This window comes from Gymnoscopelus microlampas (genome assembly GCF_963454915.1).
Source record: "Gymnoscopelus microlampas genome assembly, chromosome: 2".
Taxonomy (NCBI): Eukaryota; Metazoa; Chordata; class Actinopteri; order Myctophiformes; family Myctophidae; genus Gymnoscopelus; species Gymnoscopelus microlampas.
Genome location: NC_139939.1, coordinates 51934447 through 51954036, shown reverse-complemented (window position 1 = coordinate 51954036; position 19590 = coordinate 51934447). Strand labels below are relative to the sequence as shown.

The following is a 19590-nucleotide window of genomic DNA, read 5'->3' as shown; positions in this document are numbered from 1 at the left end:
TCACAAAAATGGCATTCCAGAAATCGCCATGAGTTTTACAGTTGTCATAGTGGGTGATACATACAGTAGATAAAATAAGCAACAATCAAAGCCATTAGTGTTTGACAGGTGGTTGGTGGTACAGTACCTTTCCACCACCAACAGATTTGATTGATTCCATGGTTTACATTGTTTAACTTCACCTACTGTATATACCATATTATTGTACTATTGTACTTCTTAATAATGTTCTGTTTCAGTCTGTCACAGTGTCTCTAACGGTTATATTATATGGCCATAAATAATAAGCTCCAGGTCAATGTACAATGAACAGGCAAACACACCTGAGTGGATCCATGCAGGCATACTGTAGTAACAACTAAATCAAACACAATTAATGGTTTCAAATAAAGTTAGACATGTTTACTATTATCAACCCATATGAAGTCACAGCTATTTGGTGGCATGACCTTTGACCTTGAGCATCCTTGAAAGGTCAAACTCAAAGTGGATCAATGCCTTAAAAAAGCCAGAGCTTGCCTGTTTTTTGCTGTTATGACATATACAGTAATAATAGTGATTATATTAAAACACAAATTAAAGTCATGCTGACCCTGGTGATTTTGAACAACTTGTTAGTTGTTTAAAATCATATATTCTCCAAAATCCCAAATGTTGGTCCCATCCCAGTCGGCGATGACAGCATTGGGTTATTAAAATCGAGAAGACATTCAACATTAATGCTGTTTTCTCTCTTCTGTTGTTTTCAAGGCACTTCAAACATAGACTGTGTGACTGTATCAGATAAAAGGGTGGGGAGAGTGATGGAGGAATACACAGGTAAAGTAAATCATTGAAATCTTGAGAAAACACAGTAGATGCCAATTTAAATGGTTTCATTCCAGGAAGACTTTCAATTAAGAATGTCATGCCGAATAAACCCACCTAAACCATCTGTTTATTTGCAAATAGAGAATTTAGGAAACATAAATCTTCACAATCTTAATTCACATTTTAAAATGTTACATTAACATTACATCACTTTTTTCCATGATAATCCAGGAGCTGTCGAGGTGTTTAATGGGATCCCAGAAGGTACCAGTGTGACGCTCGTAAACAACTTGTTCCCAGATCATGTCAGCTTCCTGGAACTGAATTTCACCCGTGGAGATACGAGTGCCATTGTTCAGACTAAGATGCCGCTGGATGTTGACGACATACTAAAAGATGTAAGTTTTGATGGGTGGATACTATAGGAAGACAATTCTACCTTGGATTAAACTTTGTCAAAAAAGGAAAAAGAGTGTGCACTTAACTTAAACCTTTTCTCTTCTTGCAGTCTAAAGGAGTTCTGTCTTATTCTGTTTTGTGTCAAAATGGGGTGAGTGAGACAGCAACACTTTACTGTATGACAATACACATTTCAGAATACATGTATACAATAATAACAAATAATAATAATACAATTACCCATGTAGGTTTTCCACTATCGAGCCTTAGAACTCATTGACAAAAATGACAACAGTCCCATATTTCATCGACAGTATATCGAATTTGTATCTGAGGTAAGTCACAGGAACCCAACCAGAAACTGATTGCAGAATTCAATCATAAGCTCCTAGTTTGCCATAATTATATATAAATAATGCAACTTGCATCCCAGGAATGATATGTTCTGATACAAAAACCTAAGTAAATAATGAAGCAACACGTTTTTGGTGTTTTAAACACAAGAGGATATTGTGGACGTGATTACTTTAATTAATTAATTTTTAAAGTTAGCTTTGGGCTTTTCTGCTTTTATTTTGGATAGTACAGTGACGCTCTGTTGTCAATCAAGTCTTCCTCTTTCAGTCTATGCCTGTGGATTCTGAGGTTCTGAAAGTAGTAGCCACGGATCTAGACTTATCTGAAGAATACAGCACACTGTCATATTCCATTGTGGTGAGTGGTGCAAACTGCACACTGGCACAGATTATTGTTTTTAAAGAACATTTGCCATATAATGTTACCTATATTTAAAACCTACTGTATATTTTTACCTATATTTAACCATACCCAAGAATAACTTGATCTGTCACATAGGAAGTGCAAAGTCAAAATAATCTGTTGAATTGTTTCTTTTATCTTTCATAAGCCTCCAGGTACACCATACTTCATAGTGAACAATGAAGGATCTATTATTTTGAAGAAACCTTTGAACTACCAACTAGTAAAATATTACAGATTTACTGTGGAGGCCAAGGTAATAATAAAAACACCATCTCCCAATGAGCTCATTCATTAAGTCCTGTAATTGTTTTTTTTTAATCAATTATGATCGTTAACAGTTTAGTTCCTAAATGAAATATTCATAATTTCAAAATGTGCCACTTATTCTCACTAAACAGTAGCTTGATTTGCTTTTGTCACTGACAGGACAAGGGGAACCAGAGTGACAGGACGGTTGTGTCTATTCATGTGAGAAAAGATAACCGGAACCCCTATTTCAACCATAACCTGTATCATGCTTCCGAATATGAGAACCAGGTAAGATGTACAAACTTCATCATTCATCTCCCTCATCATAACGTTTCAAAATTGGTGTCAGTACAGAATGCAACTGGCAGGTAAAGGGCATTTCTTTGCTACAGATAACCTTCTGAGACATCAGCCAATGGTTAAAGACAAGAGGCTTTGTTAAACTGCAAACAAATATACTTAAACATTTCATGACAGTTGACTGGTTGCTATTAGGAATTTGTTATAATCCATCCCATGGCTTTTATTTACTCTTAAAGGACCACTTCGCCCATTTTCAACCTGTCTTATGTAGCCTAATTGGTCCTCACTAATGTTAATCATAAATCATTTTTAATAATGCAATATTGTTTGACCATTTAAAAAAAATAAGCATTAGTGAGGAGAAAATATATTAAGATACGTTGAAAATGGGTGAAGTGGTCCTTTACTGTAATTGTTGCTTAAATAAATGTGTTCTCATTCTTAACTTCTTACTCTCTGTTATCATCATCATCATCATCATCATCATCAGATAGGCCCACTTGAGAGAATTAAGCCAGAAGCCATAAAGGCCCAAGGTGGAGATACTGGGATCAACATGACTATAGCTTACAGCATCTATACCGGTAAACTATCCTGGAGCATCGTCAGGCTCCATCTCACAATTCGTTTTATCTTATGATTAAAGTTATAATTCATGATTAATGAAAAATGTACCATCTATTATTACATTGGAGAGAAGTCCGTCCTCAATTTTCCCGTGTCATTGTTTCGCACTAATCACAACAACAACATATCACATGTCACTAACAACACAAGCCACAACGTGCGCAATTCATTTACGGGTGGCGTAGGCTACTTTTCATTGCTCACCACACATTTACCTCCTCGGAGCAAAATTAATTGCGGCCAGCACAAACTCACAACATTACGGGTCGACCATGTTATTCCCTAGCGTCACCACCGACCACCGCCGAGCGCAACCGAAACACCGCGAGCCGGACAACATTTCGGGTACACCATTTTGTTCCCTTTAGCGTGAGCAGTGAGCACCGCCACCGACCACCGCCGAGCGAAACTGAAAGCAACACCACGCAGTTGCTATTGAAATCTCCCCACAACAACAACACACGCGACGCGACCACTTCGCTTCAACCCCTGCCGTTGCTTTCACTTTGATCATGTCTCTCTATCACACCACACTCACGCTAATATGTCATGCACATCCCACACAAAACATTACAACACGCCAGTGTCTCAACGCAGCCGCTCGGCAGTCTGGGTTGCCACGTTGGCTGCAGACAAGCAGACAGGTCAGTGTTGCCAGATGTGCGCCAGAAACAAGCAACCACCTTCATGAAAAAAAAAAAACAGCCGAAGAGGTCCGCGATGTTTCACGGGGGTCCGCGATGTTTCGCGGGGGTTCCAACACTCCCAGGGGGTCCGTGGACCCCCAGGGGCTCCCCCCATGTATTTTTTTGGGGGATTTTTTTTGGGGGAACATTTTATCCCACGATTTTGGTACCTCAAAAAAGCGAGCCCTCGCTAGAGCCCCGTGCGCGGCTAGCGCGGGGCGCCCGGACCTCTAGTGATATACATTTTTGAAAGTTGTATGATTTGTTTTCTTTTTTTCTGTGATGTATCAGACATTTAAAATAATTTCTATCACTACCAGGGCTATATATGCTACAGATCTAATTTGATTGTATTTAGGTAGTTAAATTGTATGTAACAAATTACAATATAAGAAACAGAATCAATCTTCCATCAACCTTTAGTAAATTGAATATGACTGATCTTGTGATGAAGTGTATAATGAAGTGTGAAGCAGTGACAGCTCTGTAGTGAATGTCATTATGCTTTCTATGGATTGATGTTTCTTCAGTTTCTCCAAGCAAGTATCAGAGTAACTTCAACATTGATGCCAGCAGTGGAGTCATTTCTGTAGTGACCGCCTTCGATAGAGAGGAAATGGACAGTAATTTTATCACCGTCCGCATCAAGGTATCAAAGTTACATCCTTTTATCTAACAGTTAACTTAACTGTAATTTGTTCTCAATGCATAAATACATAATATGCATGCATGCATCCTTGCAGGGCAATTTTGTGCACCAGAAATTGACTGGGTAACCTCCCTATAGACTTGCTCCTAATACTTAGCCCCTCTAGCGGTGGGGCTCTAAGGTTGGAGATGTCCCTCCGTCTGTCCATCCACAGAACCACTTTGGTCTTGTGTCAACCTCGAGACAAAATGTCTAATTCGTTTGCACACAGATCTCATAGGATTAACCCTGAGTTTGATGACCGTATGGCTTTTGTTCTAGCAACACCAAACTTTTCCTGCTAGAGCAGCACAGCCTCTAGCCTCTAGACTCCTAGAGGTTGCTAGTGGGACTTTTAGACTTTTAGTTTTGTGTATGACAGATACTGTAGTCCTATTGGAAACTGAACCCCTCAGCCTGGCCATGTTAGGACATTGTTCAACCCACTGAGCCATGCAGGTCCGCTATTCCATTACTACTGTTACTAGTACAGATATATATTTACCTTTCTTCCTCCTTTCTGTAAGGCGGCCCGGACAGATGATCTGAAGACAGCTACTACTGCTAACGTCTCTGTCACTGTTGAGGACGTGAATGACAACGCTCCAGAGTTTGATCAAAGTAGCTACAATGTAACACTTCTTGTACTCTCTGACCAGGACCAGGTGGGTCTGTACTATTTATATTTGGCATGAATGTACAATAACAATGGGTTCAGCATTTACCTAGTGGCTGTCATTTGTTGGATGTATTTATCCATAGCACCGTACAGCACGCTGGTTTAGATTTTGACACAGCTGGGATCAGTGGGATTGGAATTCCTTGCACCTCTTGAGCTATACAGTGAAATGAATGAATCCGTTTTTATATAGATTCCAAAGCTTTGGTGCCCATTCTGGAGAAATCCCAAAGATATCTAGAAGAGTGTGAGGACTCAGGCGGCAGAGGAATAATATTACTTGAATAGAAATATACTGATAACTTGTTATGAATTGAGCATCCATAATGATATAGATGAGTATTATGATGTTTGTTCTTGTCACAATTATATCAGTACAGTACTGATATAGGGTGTACCAAAAAAAATCCTAAAGGGGGCCTCAACATGTGTAACTTGGTAGCGGCGGCCATTTTGGGGGCTGGAGGGTTGGGGTCCGAGGGTACATAAACTGCTTGTAAACAGTGACCCGACCATGTTTGTTTTTTAAACTCACAGTCACAATGGTGAGGACTTGCTCAGTTCATAAGTGCCATAGCAAGTCGGGTCGAGGTAATGTGGTAGATAAAGCAGTGCAATTTGTCAGCTTTCCAGCATGGAACATCACAGAGCTCAAATAGATGTAGTATGGCTTGGATCTCAGCTGTACGACGCATAGAATTAACGTTCAACAACCTGCCCAAGTACAGCCGTGTTTGTTCACTTCACTTTATGAAAGTGCTATTTTGTCTCTGCTAACTGAAAGTAACTAGGTTATGTAACTAGGATGGTCCAGAGTGTTAGCGCTGCTCTGCTCATAGACCGAACATTCCACTACCGTGCGAGCCAACTTTAATAAAAATAAACAAAGCTATTTTGCTACTCACCGAAACTTTCAACAACACAAAACTGCCTTTGTTTCGGTGAATAGTGAAATAGTTTTGTTTATTTTTTTATTAAAGTTGGAGACCTCACACGGTAGTAGCAGCGCCCCTGTCAGAGCGTTAGAGAGAAAAAAGTCACTAACACTCTGGACCGCCCTAGGCTATCCTAGTCTAGTTACATTACCTAGTTACTTTTAGTTAGCAGAGACAAAATAGCAGTTTCATGTTTTTGGTAAAAATGTACCTTTGAGAAAATGACGTGAACAAACACGGCTGTATTTGGGCAGGTTGTTGAACGTTAAATCTTTGTGTGGTACAGCTGAGATCCAAGCCATATAGTCTCTTCTCTTGAATACATTGTTAGCCTCACACTGTATTCAATATTGAAGAGGAGAGCTGCGACATGTGAACAGCTTTCTCATAGACCAGCCACACAACAGTGTGCACTGATCACTATGTAGTCGGCAAAGAAGTTAATGTTTACAAACACAAACCACCGTCACTCTCTAGTCTTAAGCCCGTCTCTATGTACAGTTTAACCCCCAAAGGACTGTAGCGTCGAAAAAGGGGGCGTGGCTAACTTTTGGCGACGCGACGTTGGTACACCCTATAATAATACAGTAATACTGGGATCATGGGATGGTCCTTTAAAACTTATACTATAAGGCACCGCAGTGGCTCAGGAAGTAGCATGAAAAAGGGAGACAATTTCTCATGTCACTTTTGACCACCACCATTCTATGTGTACGTATGACCCTGTATAAGATCACAGTGACACAACCTCCATTACTGACACCATGTTAAAATGCTATGTTGTAGAACTTCACCACCAAGGAAGGAGACGTGGTGTTGACGCTGTCTGCTACTGATAAAGACGTAGGGAGCATCCTCATCACTTATAGGTTGGTGTTTCATACTGCTGCATTGGTAACTCCTTATATGGTTATGGCTGAGTCATGGTGACAGGGCCTTCCTTAAGCCAATTTGAATATACTAGAGGTTCGGCACATCTACAGTTCGGGCCGCTATGCGGCCCTCACACCTACAGTACCTCGCACTGCCGATCCGACCAATATGTCTGAGTCACGTGTCGGGGGCAGGATAGGATATAGCATATAGGATATAGAATGAAAGTATCCGGCCTGTGTGGACTACTCTATGTGAACCTGACAATGCATTGACACTCTTTTGCACCTTAATCTCATGGACAGTACAATGCGCTGATACTCTTTCGCACCTTACCTGCTCCTGCTTATATGTGGACCTACTGTACCAGTGTTAACACCTGTGTCTAACCTTATGCACCATATGTCTAACCTCATGTACATACTGAACCTGCTGGTTTATGTGTGTACTGTACTGCATGTAGACATCTTTGATTTCTGCCTCCCCTTGACATGTTTTTCTTTACTGTTTGATTGTTTTCCTCCTTGCGCCCCCCCCCCCCCCCCCCCAAACGATGGATCTTTAATGGATTCTGATTTCAGCGCCACAGAGCTCTCTCTCTCCCCTCTGTGTGGGCTCTGGCACAGCTGGACTGCGCAGTGCATGTTTGGTGCCACTGTTGACAGAATATTATTGTTCATCAGTGTGGATGCTCACATAATTATCATTATAGTTATAGTTATAGTAACCATGCTTGGTGTGAATGGTCCTTAACTCTCCTTACAGTAACTTCAAGCTGGTAAACCAAATACACACAATTAACAAAATGTCTGCTGTGAGTGAAAAGTATTCATCCTGAGCATTAAATAAATGGAAAACAAATAAATCTCCAAACACTGAATGTAATGATTGACCAATAATAACATTTTGGAAAGTGTTTCTGATGTGGTTTGGTAAGACATAAAAAAGTGAATAATGTGTGAGTGATATGCTGGTATTTCTCTGACCTTATAGCTTTTCTGAAGGAGCTTCTCCATATGTGGCTGTGGACAGTAAGACGGGGGCAGTGACCTTGACCTCTAACCTTACTGATGTCACTGAGGATACCACACTAGAGCTCACAGCCATGGCGAAGGACAACGGACATCCTCCACTCAACTCTACAGGTCTGTCTGATTTGGCCTTACCACAATCCTCATCATCATCTTAGAATAATAATAATCATCATTATTACATTGTTATTTATTTACATACGTACTTATTAATTTATTATGTTATTTTAATGTCATGAATTTGAAGTTGTCTTCCTGCATATGTTTGTACAGTATGTCTTTTAAACGTGCCCACATCCCAGGTCGGATTTGGCTGAAACCCGTGTGTTCGGTCGGACACTTTCCGAGTTACACCCGGGACAGAGTGACGCACGCACGCACGCACGCACGCACGCACGCACGCACGCACGCACGCACGCACGCACGCACACACACACACACACAGATTTGGTAAATTATGCTATAGTATATTGCAGATAGAAAACAGAGAGATACAGATGAAGAAGCGTGTGTGTGTATTATATGTGCACTGGTTACTAAATATGTGTACGTGGTCTTTATACAGCCAGTGTTTTCATCAAGCTTCGGATCAACAATGTAACTGAGCCTACTGAGGGTGTGGTCTTTGAAAGATCCTCCTACAACTTCAGCCTTCCAGAGAATCAACCAATGGGAACGGCTGTTGGAGCCGTCAATGCCTCCGCAGGCAGTGACCATGACGTCATCTACACACTGACATCACACATGGACCTGTTCTCCATCGATGCCAGTGGAGCCCTCACAGCCCTAAAGACTCTGGATAAGGAAACCCAGGACGGGTACATTCTGGGGGTGAAGGCAGTGGATACAAGGGTTCCCCCTACATCGGCCGTTGCATCGGTACAATCCATGCCTTTACTTTGTCAGTATAATACTGATGATAGGTAGATACTAGGGATGCACTGATATGGAAATTCTTGGCCGATGCCGATACCGATGTTTAAAATAACAATTTAGCCAATAGCAGATACTGATACCGATATTTGTTTATTTAGTTCTTGGTGTTCTTATTTCCCCCTTTTGTGCCAGGGAAATAAATAAATCTTCATTATAAGAAATAATTGTTCAGAATCTGCAGAAACACAACAACATTGCCTCCTAACTCCTGTAACTTTAACCAGCATTTTTTTTATCAAAAACTAAATATATGTATATATATAAAAATATTTTTTGCCGATACCAATTTTGACCGATATATCGGTGCATCCCTAGTAGATACTAGTAGATACATGCATACATAAATAAATAATTGCCAGTATTTTCTGTTTATTCCTTGTTACTGATAGGGAGTTGGTTATTCTATTGAGCACAGATTATGGCAATTTTGGCTCATTTCACTTCCACACACATAATGACAAATTTCAAACTTTTTTGAAGGAGTGTACTGTATATACTATATACTATACATGCAGTAATGTGTGGACAAACAATATCAAATCAGCGTCTTTAAACTGTGAACTCTCTGCAGGTCAAAGTGCAGGTGGAAGATGTGAATGAGGCGCCACAGTTTTCCAGTGAATTCTATACTGTGATGACCTTCAGCATCGTTCCATACAAATATCCTGTCATCCAAGTCAAAGTAAAGTCCTCAGTAGTAATTCAACAGTCATCAATTGACACTGCTTTTAAAGGACCATACTAACATCAATACAGTACATGTCATTCACAGCTTCCGTCAGATTCATACATAAACAGAGCATTTTCTTATTAATGGTTTTATTTTTAGAATTCGTGTTTGTTTACTGTACCTTTTCTCCAAAGTAATTAAATGTTATCAACTATGCCTGAATAATTGAGTCAGTTTTAACTAAACATCAAAGGATGTTTGAATTTCAATCAAATAATGTAAATCAATCTTTTCTTTAGAGTCTTTGCTATGGCAAGACTTTCAATCAATTATGTTTTAAAATGCATAAACACACAATGACAATGATAACATAATTTTGACAAAAATAACAATGATATTTAGTGTGTGGATTACTTATCTAGTTGATTTTAATATTGTACTGAAATGAATGGAATCCAATGGCTTATTCGAAAATCCGAAGGTCCTATAACTTTCCCCATGTTTTCTTCCCCTTATCATTCAGAGATGCAATTCATTTCAATAGTTACTGTACATATTTAATTACATAGACAGATGTTGTATTACAGTGCTTCTCAAACCGTTGTCTGTTCCTTCCAGGCCACAGACCCTGACATCGGGGACAGTGGGCAGCTTGTCTACAGTTTGTCAGCGGCCAGCGACTATTTCGACATAGACCATTCCACCGGCCTGGTCTTTGTGGTGTCAGTAACAGATTTAGCTGGAGAGGAGACAGCTTTACAAGTGAAAGCTACAGACCCCAAGGGACTTTTTAGAACCATTAAGGTGGAAGTGAGTATGGATAAATGATTGGATCCTAAATATATGGGGTTGCCACAAAATCGAGCACAAAATCGAGCACAAACAGAATGTACAGTAACAGTATTAGACGTCCTGAAATAGGCTATAGTGAGCACAGGAGCTGTTAACCATAGCCTTGGATACAGTATCTTAGTGTTGTGCTCCTCCTGTTTAGCTACTCTGAAGCTATGGCGGTGGTAGTCAGTGGTGTAAAGTAACTAAGTACATTTGTTACGCAATGTGACGCGTTGTGAGCATGTAGATCTGCTATTTTAAAACATTTTAGTTGCAAGTGAAAGCTACAGACCCCAGAGGATGTTTCAACCACTAAGGTGGAAGTAAGGATAAGTGAAATCATCAAGTGTATCTTTTTGTTTTGTTTCGCCGGTGCCTCACCCATAATCCCTAAAGTTCTTTGCCATTTTTTACTATTTTTAAAAACATTTTCAAATAGTTCAACTAGCCGATCTACATCGACACGTTCACGTTGTGAGCTTGTAGATTGACTATTTGAACTATTTGAAAATGTTTTTTAAAAAATGGCATAGTAGTTTAGGGATGATGGGTATGGCACCGGCGAAAATAGGGCCCGCACTGTATTAGCCTGAAAAATCAGTGAGTACACTGGAAAGCAGCAACAATTGTGCATGTGGCCTCTCCAAACGTAGAATGACCCTACAACTCATATTTAAAATAGATATGTCATTGATCCCAATTAAAGGAAATTCCATGTACCTTGGGAGAGTTCCAGTAGGGTTGTAATGCAAAGCTACTACACCTGTGTCTGTATCTGTAAAGTAAAAAAAAAAAAAAGAAAGTGGAGGCCGGAGGTGGTGGGGCATAAACCGGAAGTTGATGAAATGTCTGTCTTTCTTAAATAGCATACATGTATATGCAGAATAACGAAAAAACATCACATGGATGCACCTGGGACGTATCATCAGTGTTGTAGCCTGGGGTCATAGGATGTTTCGGGTCTCGCAACATACACCCTCACCCAGGTGACCCAGCCAGGGTTGATCAAGCCCCGACTTACGTCCCAGTAGCTACCCACGGTCAGTCCTAAATAGGGAAAGACAGGGCCACTCAATACGCTTGTCCGAAACTTCTCTGCCAGGAATGGGGGAGAGCGGAGGCTCTGGCACGTGGAGGGGCTAGGCTCTGTGGATGGCCTCCTGGCCGGGCTCCTCCTCCGTCTCACCAGGTCCAGGACCTGAGCGTTGCACCAGACTCCCCCACTCCAAACATTTCATTCTGGTGTGATGGTGTCTTGGCCCGCGGTGGTGCTGCAGGCTCCCTTTGCGTCTTGCTTGAATGGTCATCAATGTATGGAATCAATGTATTAGAATTAGTATTGTATCTTTATTAGAGATACATTTACACGTATCAACTCAAAGGAACCAATTCTATGAAAATAAATGGTTCACCCACCACTAATAGACAATCTATAATTCACCCCAGGTGGAGGTCCGAAGGGCAAGGAGGAGTCATGTGGTCGTCATCTCCCTGAACCGGCCTGTCAACATAGTGGAGAACAAACGAGCCGAGGTGGAGGAGTAAGTTGCTTATACTGAACATTGTTCTGTCTTCATGTTGTTGTCTTCTTCTTCTTCTTCTTGAGTAGTAACAAAAAGTGAAGAAAACGCAAAATGGCAGAAAATATAGTCATGATCCAAGGAATCCAGGGGAAAAGATTCATTGTACATCCTACAGTTCAAGAGTTATAGGCCAAACCGTGAAATGGGCTGTTGTAGCGCCACCATGAAGTCAATTTGAAAATATTGAGATGGAAGTTCCATCCTTCCTTCCATGGCCTACTAGGTGTGTGCGTGCTAAGTTTGCTTCACAGCAATCGGATGCTGTGTTCATGATTTTTGGCATTTTGTGCAAAACGGGCCTCTCCCGCATAAATCGTAGCCAATAAGAATGGAATCTGACAAAAATATATATCTTGTTCACGTGACCACAGAGAGAACTTTTTGCGGAATATCTTGTTAGACAGAAATGGGTGTGGCCTATGTGGTGAGTTGCATCATCATCCAAGGGTTAGGATTAGATTTTTTTTTTTGAATGTACAAGCTACGGAGACCAAGAATTATTGGCTAAAAAGTGTGGCAGAGGTTCTTCCTTTTCCTACTGGAAATGTATGCGTTTCTCACCGATCACACACACACACACACACACACACACACACACACACACACACACACACACACGCACACACACACACTGCTTATAGAATTTAGCTTATTTCCCTCTTAGTTTCTCTAATGCAAGATAAGGAACCATACGTCCAATTATCGTCAAGACACGGTTTATCAAGCTCCTTCCAAAATAGTGATGCACTGAATGACTCGTTAACCATGCAACATGGTACGCAACAATTCTGTGAGGTGTTGAGTGCAGTTGATGACAGTAGCACTCTGGCTATGGTAGCATGACATTGGCAATCCTGATCACGTGGGTTCACAAAAGTTCAAACCAGGCAGCAAGGAAGCTCTGCTGGATCTGAGGCCAATAAGGAGTTCTCATTAATGGCCTAGCAGGTGTCGCTATTTCCCCTCCTGCTGGCTGCAGAAGGATTACCACGCCATTGATTACAATGAAGATTTGACCGGACTTTTCACTTGATTTTATTTCCTTAGTAATCATTGTCATAAATACTTCATGCTTTACAAAACAAGGACATCAACATGTCTCACAACATGATGGATCGGAGGCAAGCAACCACATGTCTTCCCTCAGCTTGCCAAACTATCCAGGATGATCCTGTGCATACTGGTTCAAGTCCAAAGTTATAAGTCCAAGTGCAAGATCTATAGCTTTACTGGTAGGGTGATGGAAATCAGGCAAAATTAATAAAGTAGAGAGAGAAAGACAGAGAGTGCAAACGGAATGAGAGAGGTAGGCCAACTTAAAGTCATAAGAGAGAGTGTGTGTGTGTGTGTGTGTGTGTGTGTGTGTGTGTGTGTGTGTGTGTGTGTGTGTGTGTGTGTGTGTGTGTGTGTGTGTGTGTGTGTGTGTGTGTGTGTGTGTGTGTGTGTGTGTGTGTGTGTGTGTGTGTGTGTGCGCGTGTACGTGCGTGCGTGCGCGTGCGCGTTACCTCCCTTGTTTCATTCGCTCCATTATATATTATAATTATACATTACTGTGAGACAGTAAGGACAATGTGGGATTGGGTGCTGGCTTGCACTAGGGAAATCCTGGCAATGCTTTCACTATGCCACTAACATTGCTTCATGTTTGATGATTTCTGCATTTATTTGTAAGAATATTAGAGTCTAAACTAAAGCCAGAACCACTGTGATTAATAGTTGTCAGTTGTCAATATATTTGTGCATGTTCCTGGCCTGGAGACATACATTAACTAGAATACAATAAGAATTGTACATTTCTTTGTCTTTTCTTATTTCAGGTCTTTAACGTCTACCTTGGGCTGGACTGTGATAGTGATTGACATTTCCGCCGATTATCCGGTTGACCGGTTGTCAAGAGAAAGCGCAAAGAGTTTCGTTAGCCTCATTGCTGTAGATGGAGGGAACGTCATTTCCGCCGAAGAAGTTATAAGGTAACACATTTTGAAACACAGCTATCAGGACTTTGACATTTTCAAATTCTCCTTGACAGATATTGTTTCAGATAGCATCATATTGTGTCATTATTATAACAATTTCATAATTTGTAATTAAGGGAATGAAACTCTAGCCTGATTTGTTTTTCAGTTCAGGTTAAAACCTACAGAAGAGTAAAAACATGGCAGGATAGAAAGCAACTCAATAAAATTTGATTTAGGTGTGCCCAAAGCCATGGTGTACGCATAGACAGTAACAAGCAGTATTTCAAAACTTGCACATTGGCACAGCCAAATCTAAGTTCTCTGTGCATTGGTTACACGTGTACACCTGAAACAGATGAGTCGCGTTAACTATGCGAGTGAAGGGGTGCAGTCGCCTGGAGTTCAAAAATGTTGAATTCCAGGCGACGGTGTGTCAGTTTGACGCCAAAGCAGGGACGCAGTGTTTTTCTGCTCCAACGAGCAGAAAAACAGCAACCGGGTGGAAAACACTCGTCCTAAACACACTGCCCCATTTTCGTTCCGTTTTTGAATGGAGAGGTGCGCGATGGAGAGAAGGACCGGCCGATGCTTCCTTTTTGATTGATATTGTTTGATGGCGAAACAATCATGATTGATAGGCATACACACAAGAAGACCCGTCACAGCTAATAGAGAATTTACATTTTTAAGAATCGGTTCAGAATTGAATGAGCATATGGCTTTAGTTAAATGTGAAGCTTTTTCTGATATAACTATGCATCCATGCGTTCTGAGCGCCCGTGGCTGCAACGTTTCCTTTTTGCCACACATCTACACTTCATGTAGCCTCGGAAACCCATGCCTTTTTTTTTGTTTCAAAAGAAAAAAAGCCTGGGAGAACCTTGCAGGAACGCTGGTCTTAGGACCTTGTTATCTCCTAACCGATCAGAGTGCTCCAAACCCAGGCGCTGGAATCCAGCGCCTGGGTTTGGCTCCGCCCTTCAAGACCATCGATTGGGCTCGTTCTTTCAGTCTACACTTCATGTAGCCTGGGATCAATACCTTTTTCGGGTGTGTGATCCGGTCGGCAGCGGAAGCAACCATATGCCTCACCCCCAAATAACCCCGGCCGCGATCAAGGGCATTGTAATCTTAGGGCCTACCTACTAAAATCCTTGGTGCGGCGTAGTTTAGCTTATTTTTAAAATACAAAATAAATATAAACGTGAGTGTACTTTCCGGAGACTATTTAGACTAGTCTACCTTTGTAATCGATTCAGCATTTAAATTGGGGAACCAAAACAAAGCGGCTCTGCAAAACCGGAAGCAGCAAAAAACGGAAGCCGGAAGCTATCTCTTTTCTCTTTTTTTTTGACCGGATCGGGCCATTTAATAACGAATACCAGGCTTTCCTCCGAGGTGGAAAGACTGGTGATACGAGGTTACACTTCATGGAGTACATGGAGTGCTGTGCACACGCACGCACTTGCGCACTCAGCGCGCGTGCATGTGTCCCCCTTGGTTCTCAAATGCTCTCTGTGTCCCTGCGCCAAAGCATGCGTTGGCTACTCAGTGCCGCATGACCATACCATTAAGCTACAAAATCAGCCTAGAGTTTCATGCCCTTTTATTTAATTGGAGCTTTAATTATGTCATCAATTCTTCTCTTAAGTCACATCATCGATTCATTGTACACAGGAAGTTGAAGAGTGAACATGAACGAGTGCGGAAAGGGCTAGAGAAAGTGTTTGGGGAAGGGGTGGATTTTAAAGTGGAGGAGGAGCCAAAACCTCTTCCCACCAACAAGGTATTGGCGATCGCTCTGGGTGTTCTACTGCCCGTGATGATGCTGGGTTTATTGCTGATGACAATTGTCATAAAGAAGTAAGTACCCTAAATGACATGATATACCTCTGTTCTCCTCCCCAAAAAATACTTGATATCTTAATATAGTGACTAAAATATTAAAAGCATATCGTCGTTGAGGGGAGACCATTCAAGGTCCAAAACCGTCACTTTTCAGAAAATGGAAAAAAAGAACCTGTGTTCCAGAGTGGATCCAATACATTTAATCACAAGCTCTTGTTAATACTTTTCAATGGTTAAGTATTTATAAAACCCACAGACAGACTTAAAGTTGGTGTATGTGATACACAGAATTACACATTGATACAAACTCAAGTAAAACAGCTGCAGAACTCAATTTTAATATCTGAAGTAAACTTTCACCGAAAGAGAAAAAGTGCTCTAGTTTGATGTCTGGTGGCTGGTTCCATGAACATTTTCAGGGATTATAAAAATAAAAGTCATCTTCTCAAATTCTGTGGATGGACGAGGGACAGAACAAAGTTATATGAATGAAGCGGAAGTTATATGAATTTGATTTCCAATTTAAAAGACAATTTAAATAGCCAGGGAGTTGTCCATGATGGCTTTATAAACACAAACGTGCCAATGAAGCCAGCTACAGTATGATGGGATAATGAAGTCAGATCTGCCACAGTGGTAGCAGAGGCATGCCTATGAATATCACCATTATCAATCAAGAGCAGTGTACTATCTATGACTATCCCCCCAATATTTACTTGAACTGGAATAAGATTTTCAAAGAGTGCTCCCAATATTTGGATACGCAGCTACATACTATAAAGATGTTTAAATATAAATAAACCTAATTTCACAATTAAGTGTCCTTCCTCCCAGGTCCAAGAAGAAGCAGAAGAAGCAGAAGAAGCAGGAGAAGGAGGAGGTAAGGACTCGCTCTAAGCTTGTTCAAATCATTACGATGCAAACATCTGAAAAACATACAATTTGCTGTGGCATCATAGTTGATATGTGTTTTGTGTTGTAGGAGAAAGAGAGACGGCAGAGCACCCGGTCATATCAATTTGGCATTAATTTCGACAATGTCAGTAAGTGTTGAAAGTAGAGCTGATAGTGGTTTAGTAACTACTTATTTAATTTTAAATTTAACATGGTTTAACATGATCTTATTGTTAAAAACTACTCTGAACATAAGAATGTTCGACTCTTCTTTCCAACTATTATCTCTCAATGTAAAAAAAAAATTAAAGCATTGCCAGGATTTCTTACTGTACATGCTGTTTGTACCCAAGATGAAATAGTAAATAGTAAAAAAGGTATTAAAAAAGTAGTAGTTTGTGGCAGTTTTAAACATCCTCACACAGGCAAAACAATCCCTATAAAAGGAATATAATCATGTAACACTAAGACAGTTATCTTATCACTTCCCTTGTGGTCATGCATATGTTGGAAAGACGAGCAGAGAATTAAAAACTTGCAATGCTGAACACAGAAGCACTATTAGACTATTAGAATAATATGAATTATCCTGTGGCAGCACATTTTATGGAATTTAACCATCCTATTATCCCTAAGATATGAGAATGTATCATTCCCCATCTAGAGGAGGTAACTTGGATATTTTACTTTCCAGGAAGAAGCAACTTTGGATCCACTGCCTGAAAACATTGTCTCCTCCTGGACTGAATATTGTTAAATTTATGAAGTATGATTTTAAATGTATGTATTTGTCATTTGATTATCTGATTGGCTGTATTTGCTGACACTGGCCCTCATTTATCAACGCGGTGTAGACCAAATAATACGGCGTACGCCGAGATCACCGCAACTTTCGGCATTTATCAATATATCCTGACATTGACTTCAGCGTACCTCCCGTTCAGATCTCACGACAGGTCGGAGGCAGTTGCTGACTTTGGCTACACCCGTTTGTTCCATTGTAGACATGCGGCGCAGCATTGACCATCTGACAGGCATCTGAACATACTGGCCCTCATTTATCAACGCGGTGCAGACCAAATAATGGGCGTACGGTGAGATCACCGCACGTTTCGGCATTTATCAATATATCCTGACGTGGGCTTTATCCTACGGTACGCTGAAATCTCACGTCTGGTCAAGACCAGTTGTTGACGTTGGCTGCGCCCGTTTATTCCATCCTAGACCTGCGGAGCAGCATTGTTTGACTGTCTGAGAGGCATCTGGACACATAATCCACTCATAAATGTATATCTACACTAATAAATAATCCCTGTGAAAATATAACATTTTATAAAGTAATTTAAAGAAACTGCTTTAACAGTCATTCGGTTAAGCCTGCAGATCTGCATGGCTGCATTGGCTATTTGAAAATAGCAGATCCACAAGCTCACAACAGGTCGCATCGCGACGCGTTGTGAGCTTGTAGATCTGCTATTTTCAGCACAGCATCGCAGCAGCGCTTCTTCGAGAGAATTTTTGGGAGCCCCGACCATCTTTTCATGGACAGTGAGGTCTACAAACTTACAGTAGCTTGTCCTATGTTATGGAGTTATGTCATAGAGAGTTATGTAGGCTACACAACCTGGCTGGGTTAAGGATGTAAACCCGACGCTCCAGTATTAACGTGGCGGCCCGAGTCTCATGACTGCGTGTGTGAGAGAGAGAGCGAGAGCGAGAGGCGTGTGCGTGTCGTGTGCGACTGTGCGTGCGTGTGTGGCGAGGCGAGTTGGGGAAACTGTTTCTTATTGGCTTTTCATGCTTTTTTTTGGGTCGTATTCTGGTTCTTCATGTCGTGAAGTCGGGCGTTTTGTGAATATTTAAGGGCGTGTTATTTAAATGACGCTCGTTTTCAGACGTGAGATTTATCAAAGCTCCGACCTGATATACGCTAGGATCAGCTGTATAGGATCCTTTGATAAATGTGACTTCGACGTTGGTGTACGGCCGAATATATGGAAAAATATACGCCGGTTTATAAGCTGCGTTGATAAATGAGGGCCAATGTATGTATCCACTCCAAAATGTATATCTACACTAATAAATCATCCCTGTGAAAATATAACATTTTATAAACTCATTTAAACAAACTGCTTTAACAGTCATTCAGATAAGATTGCTATTTTCAAAATATACGAGCGCTTATGCGACAGCATTTTCGGGAGTCTTCTCATGGACAGTGAGGTCTTCCAGCTTGTCCTATGGAACCTGGGTTGAGGATATGAACCCGACACTCCAAACCTTTGCCTCTCCAGGCTATCTCTCATTAATGTGGCAGCACGGGACTGCAGTCCGCCCTAGTCTCACGGAATGACTGCTTTATTTTAATGTAACTCTGCTCGCTCGGTATGGGTTAAAATTTTTATATACAAAGGCATTCCATTGATGGTGATGAGATGTCATAATCTGTCATTCATGTAGGCTACCAGCCTACTTGACAAAGATTGTACCATTACGGAATACACAAAAGACAGTTGGGTTTGCAAGGAGGTAAGTGCGTGCGTGCGTGCGTGTGCACGCGCGTAAGATTTATCAAAGCTCCGACCGAAATATGATTTCGACGTTGGTGTACGGTCGAATTTAAGGCAAAAAAGATGCCGTTTTTCACGCTCCATTGATAAAAGAGGGCCATTGTCTTTAGTGGATTGAAAAGGCCCCTTGATTTCTCTCCCTCACCCTATCTAACTGTACATGATTGTCATAGGATTATCTGATCCCATCAGTTGTGTCATTGTAGGTGTGGCCTATATAAGAGACCAGTGTTTGTTACACTGTGACATTTATTG

The 19590-nt window shown here is 41.0% G+C and overlaps 1 protein-coding gene across 1 annotated transcript; it reads left to right on the top strand.

Annotated features, from left to right (window-relative positions):
- Positions 1 to 5869: 5869 nt before the first annotated feature.
- LOC311055694 (protocadherin-11 Y-linked-like) lies at positions 5870 to 17766 on the top strand (the record flags this gene model as incomplete). The annotated part of the gene is made up of 12 exons (XM_084071960.1): positions 5870 to 5935; positions 6925 to 7007; positions 8005 to 8156; positions 8608 to 8921; positions 9550 to 9660; positions 10267 to 10458; positions 11929 to 12023; positions 13883 to 14035; positions 15701 to 15886; positions 16706 to 16751; positions 16854 to 16914; positions 17460 to 17766. The coding sequence occupies 12 exons, from the start codon at positions 5870 to 5872 to the stop codon at positions 17486 to 17488; spliced, it is 1488 nt and encodes a 495-aa protein (XP_083928086.1). The 3' UTR covers positions 17489 to 17766.
- Positions 17767 to 19590: the final 1824 nt, after the last annotated feature.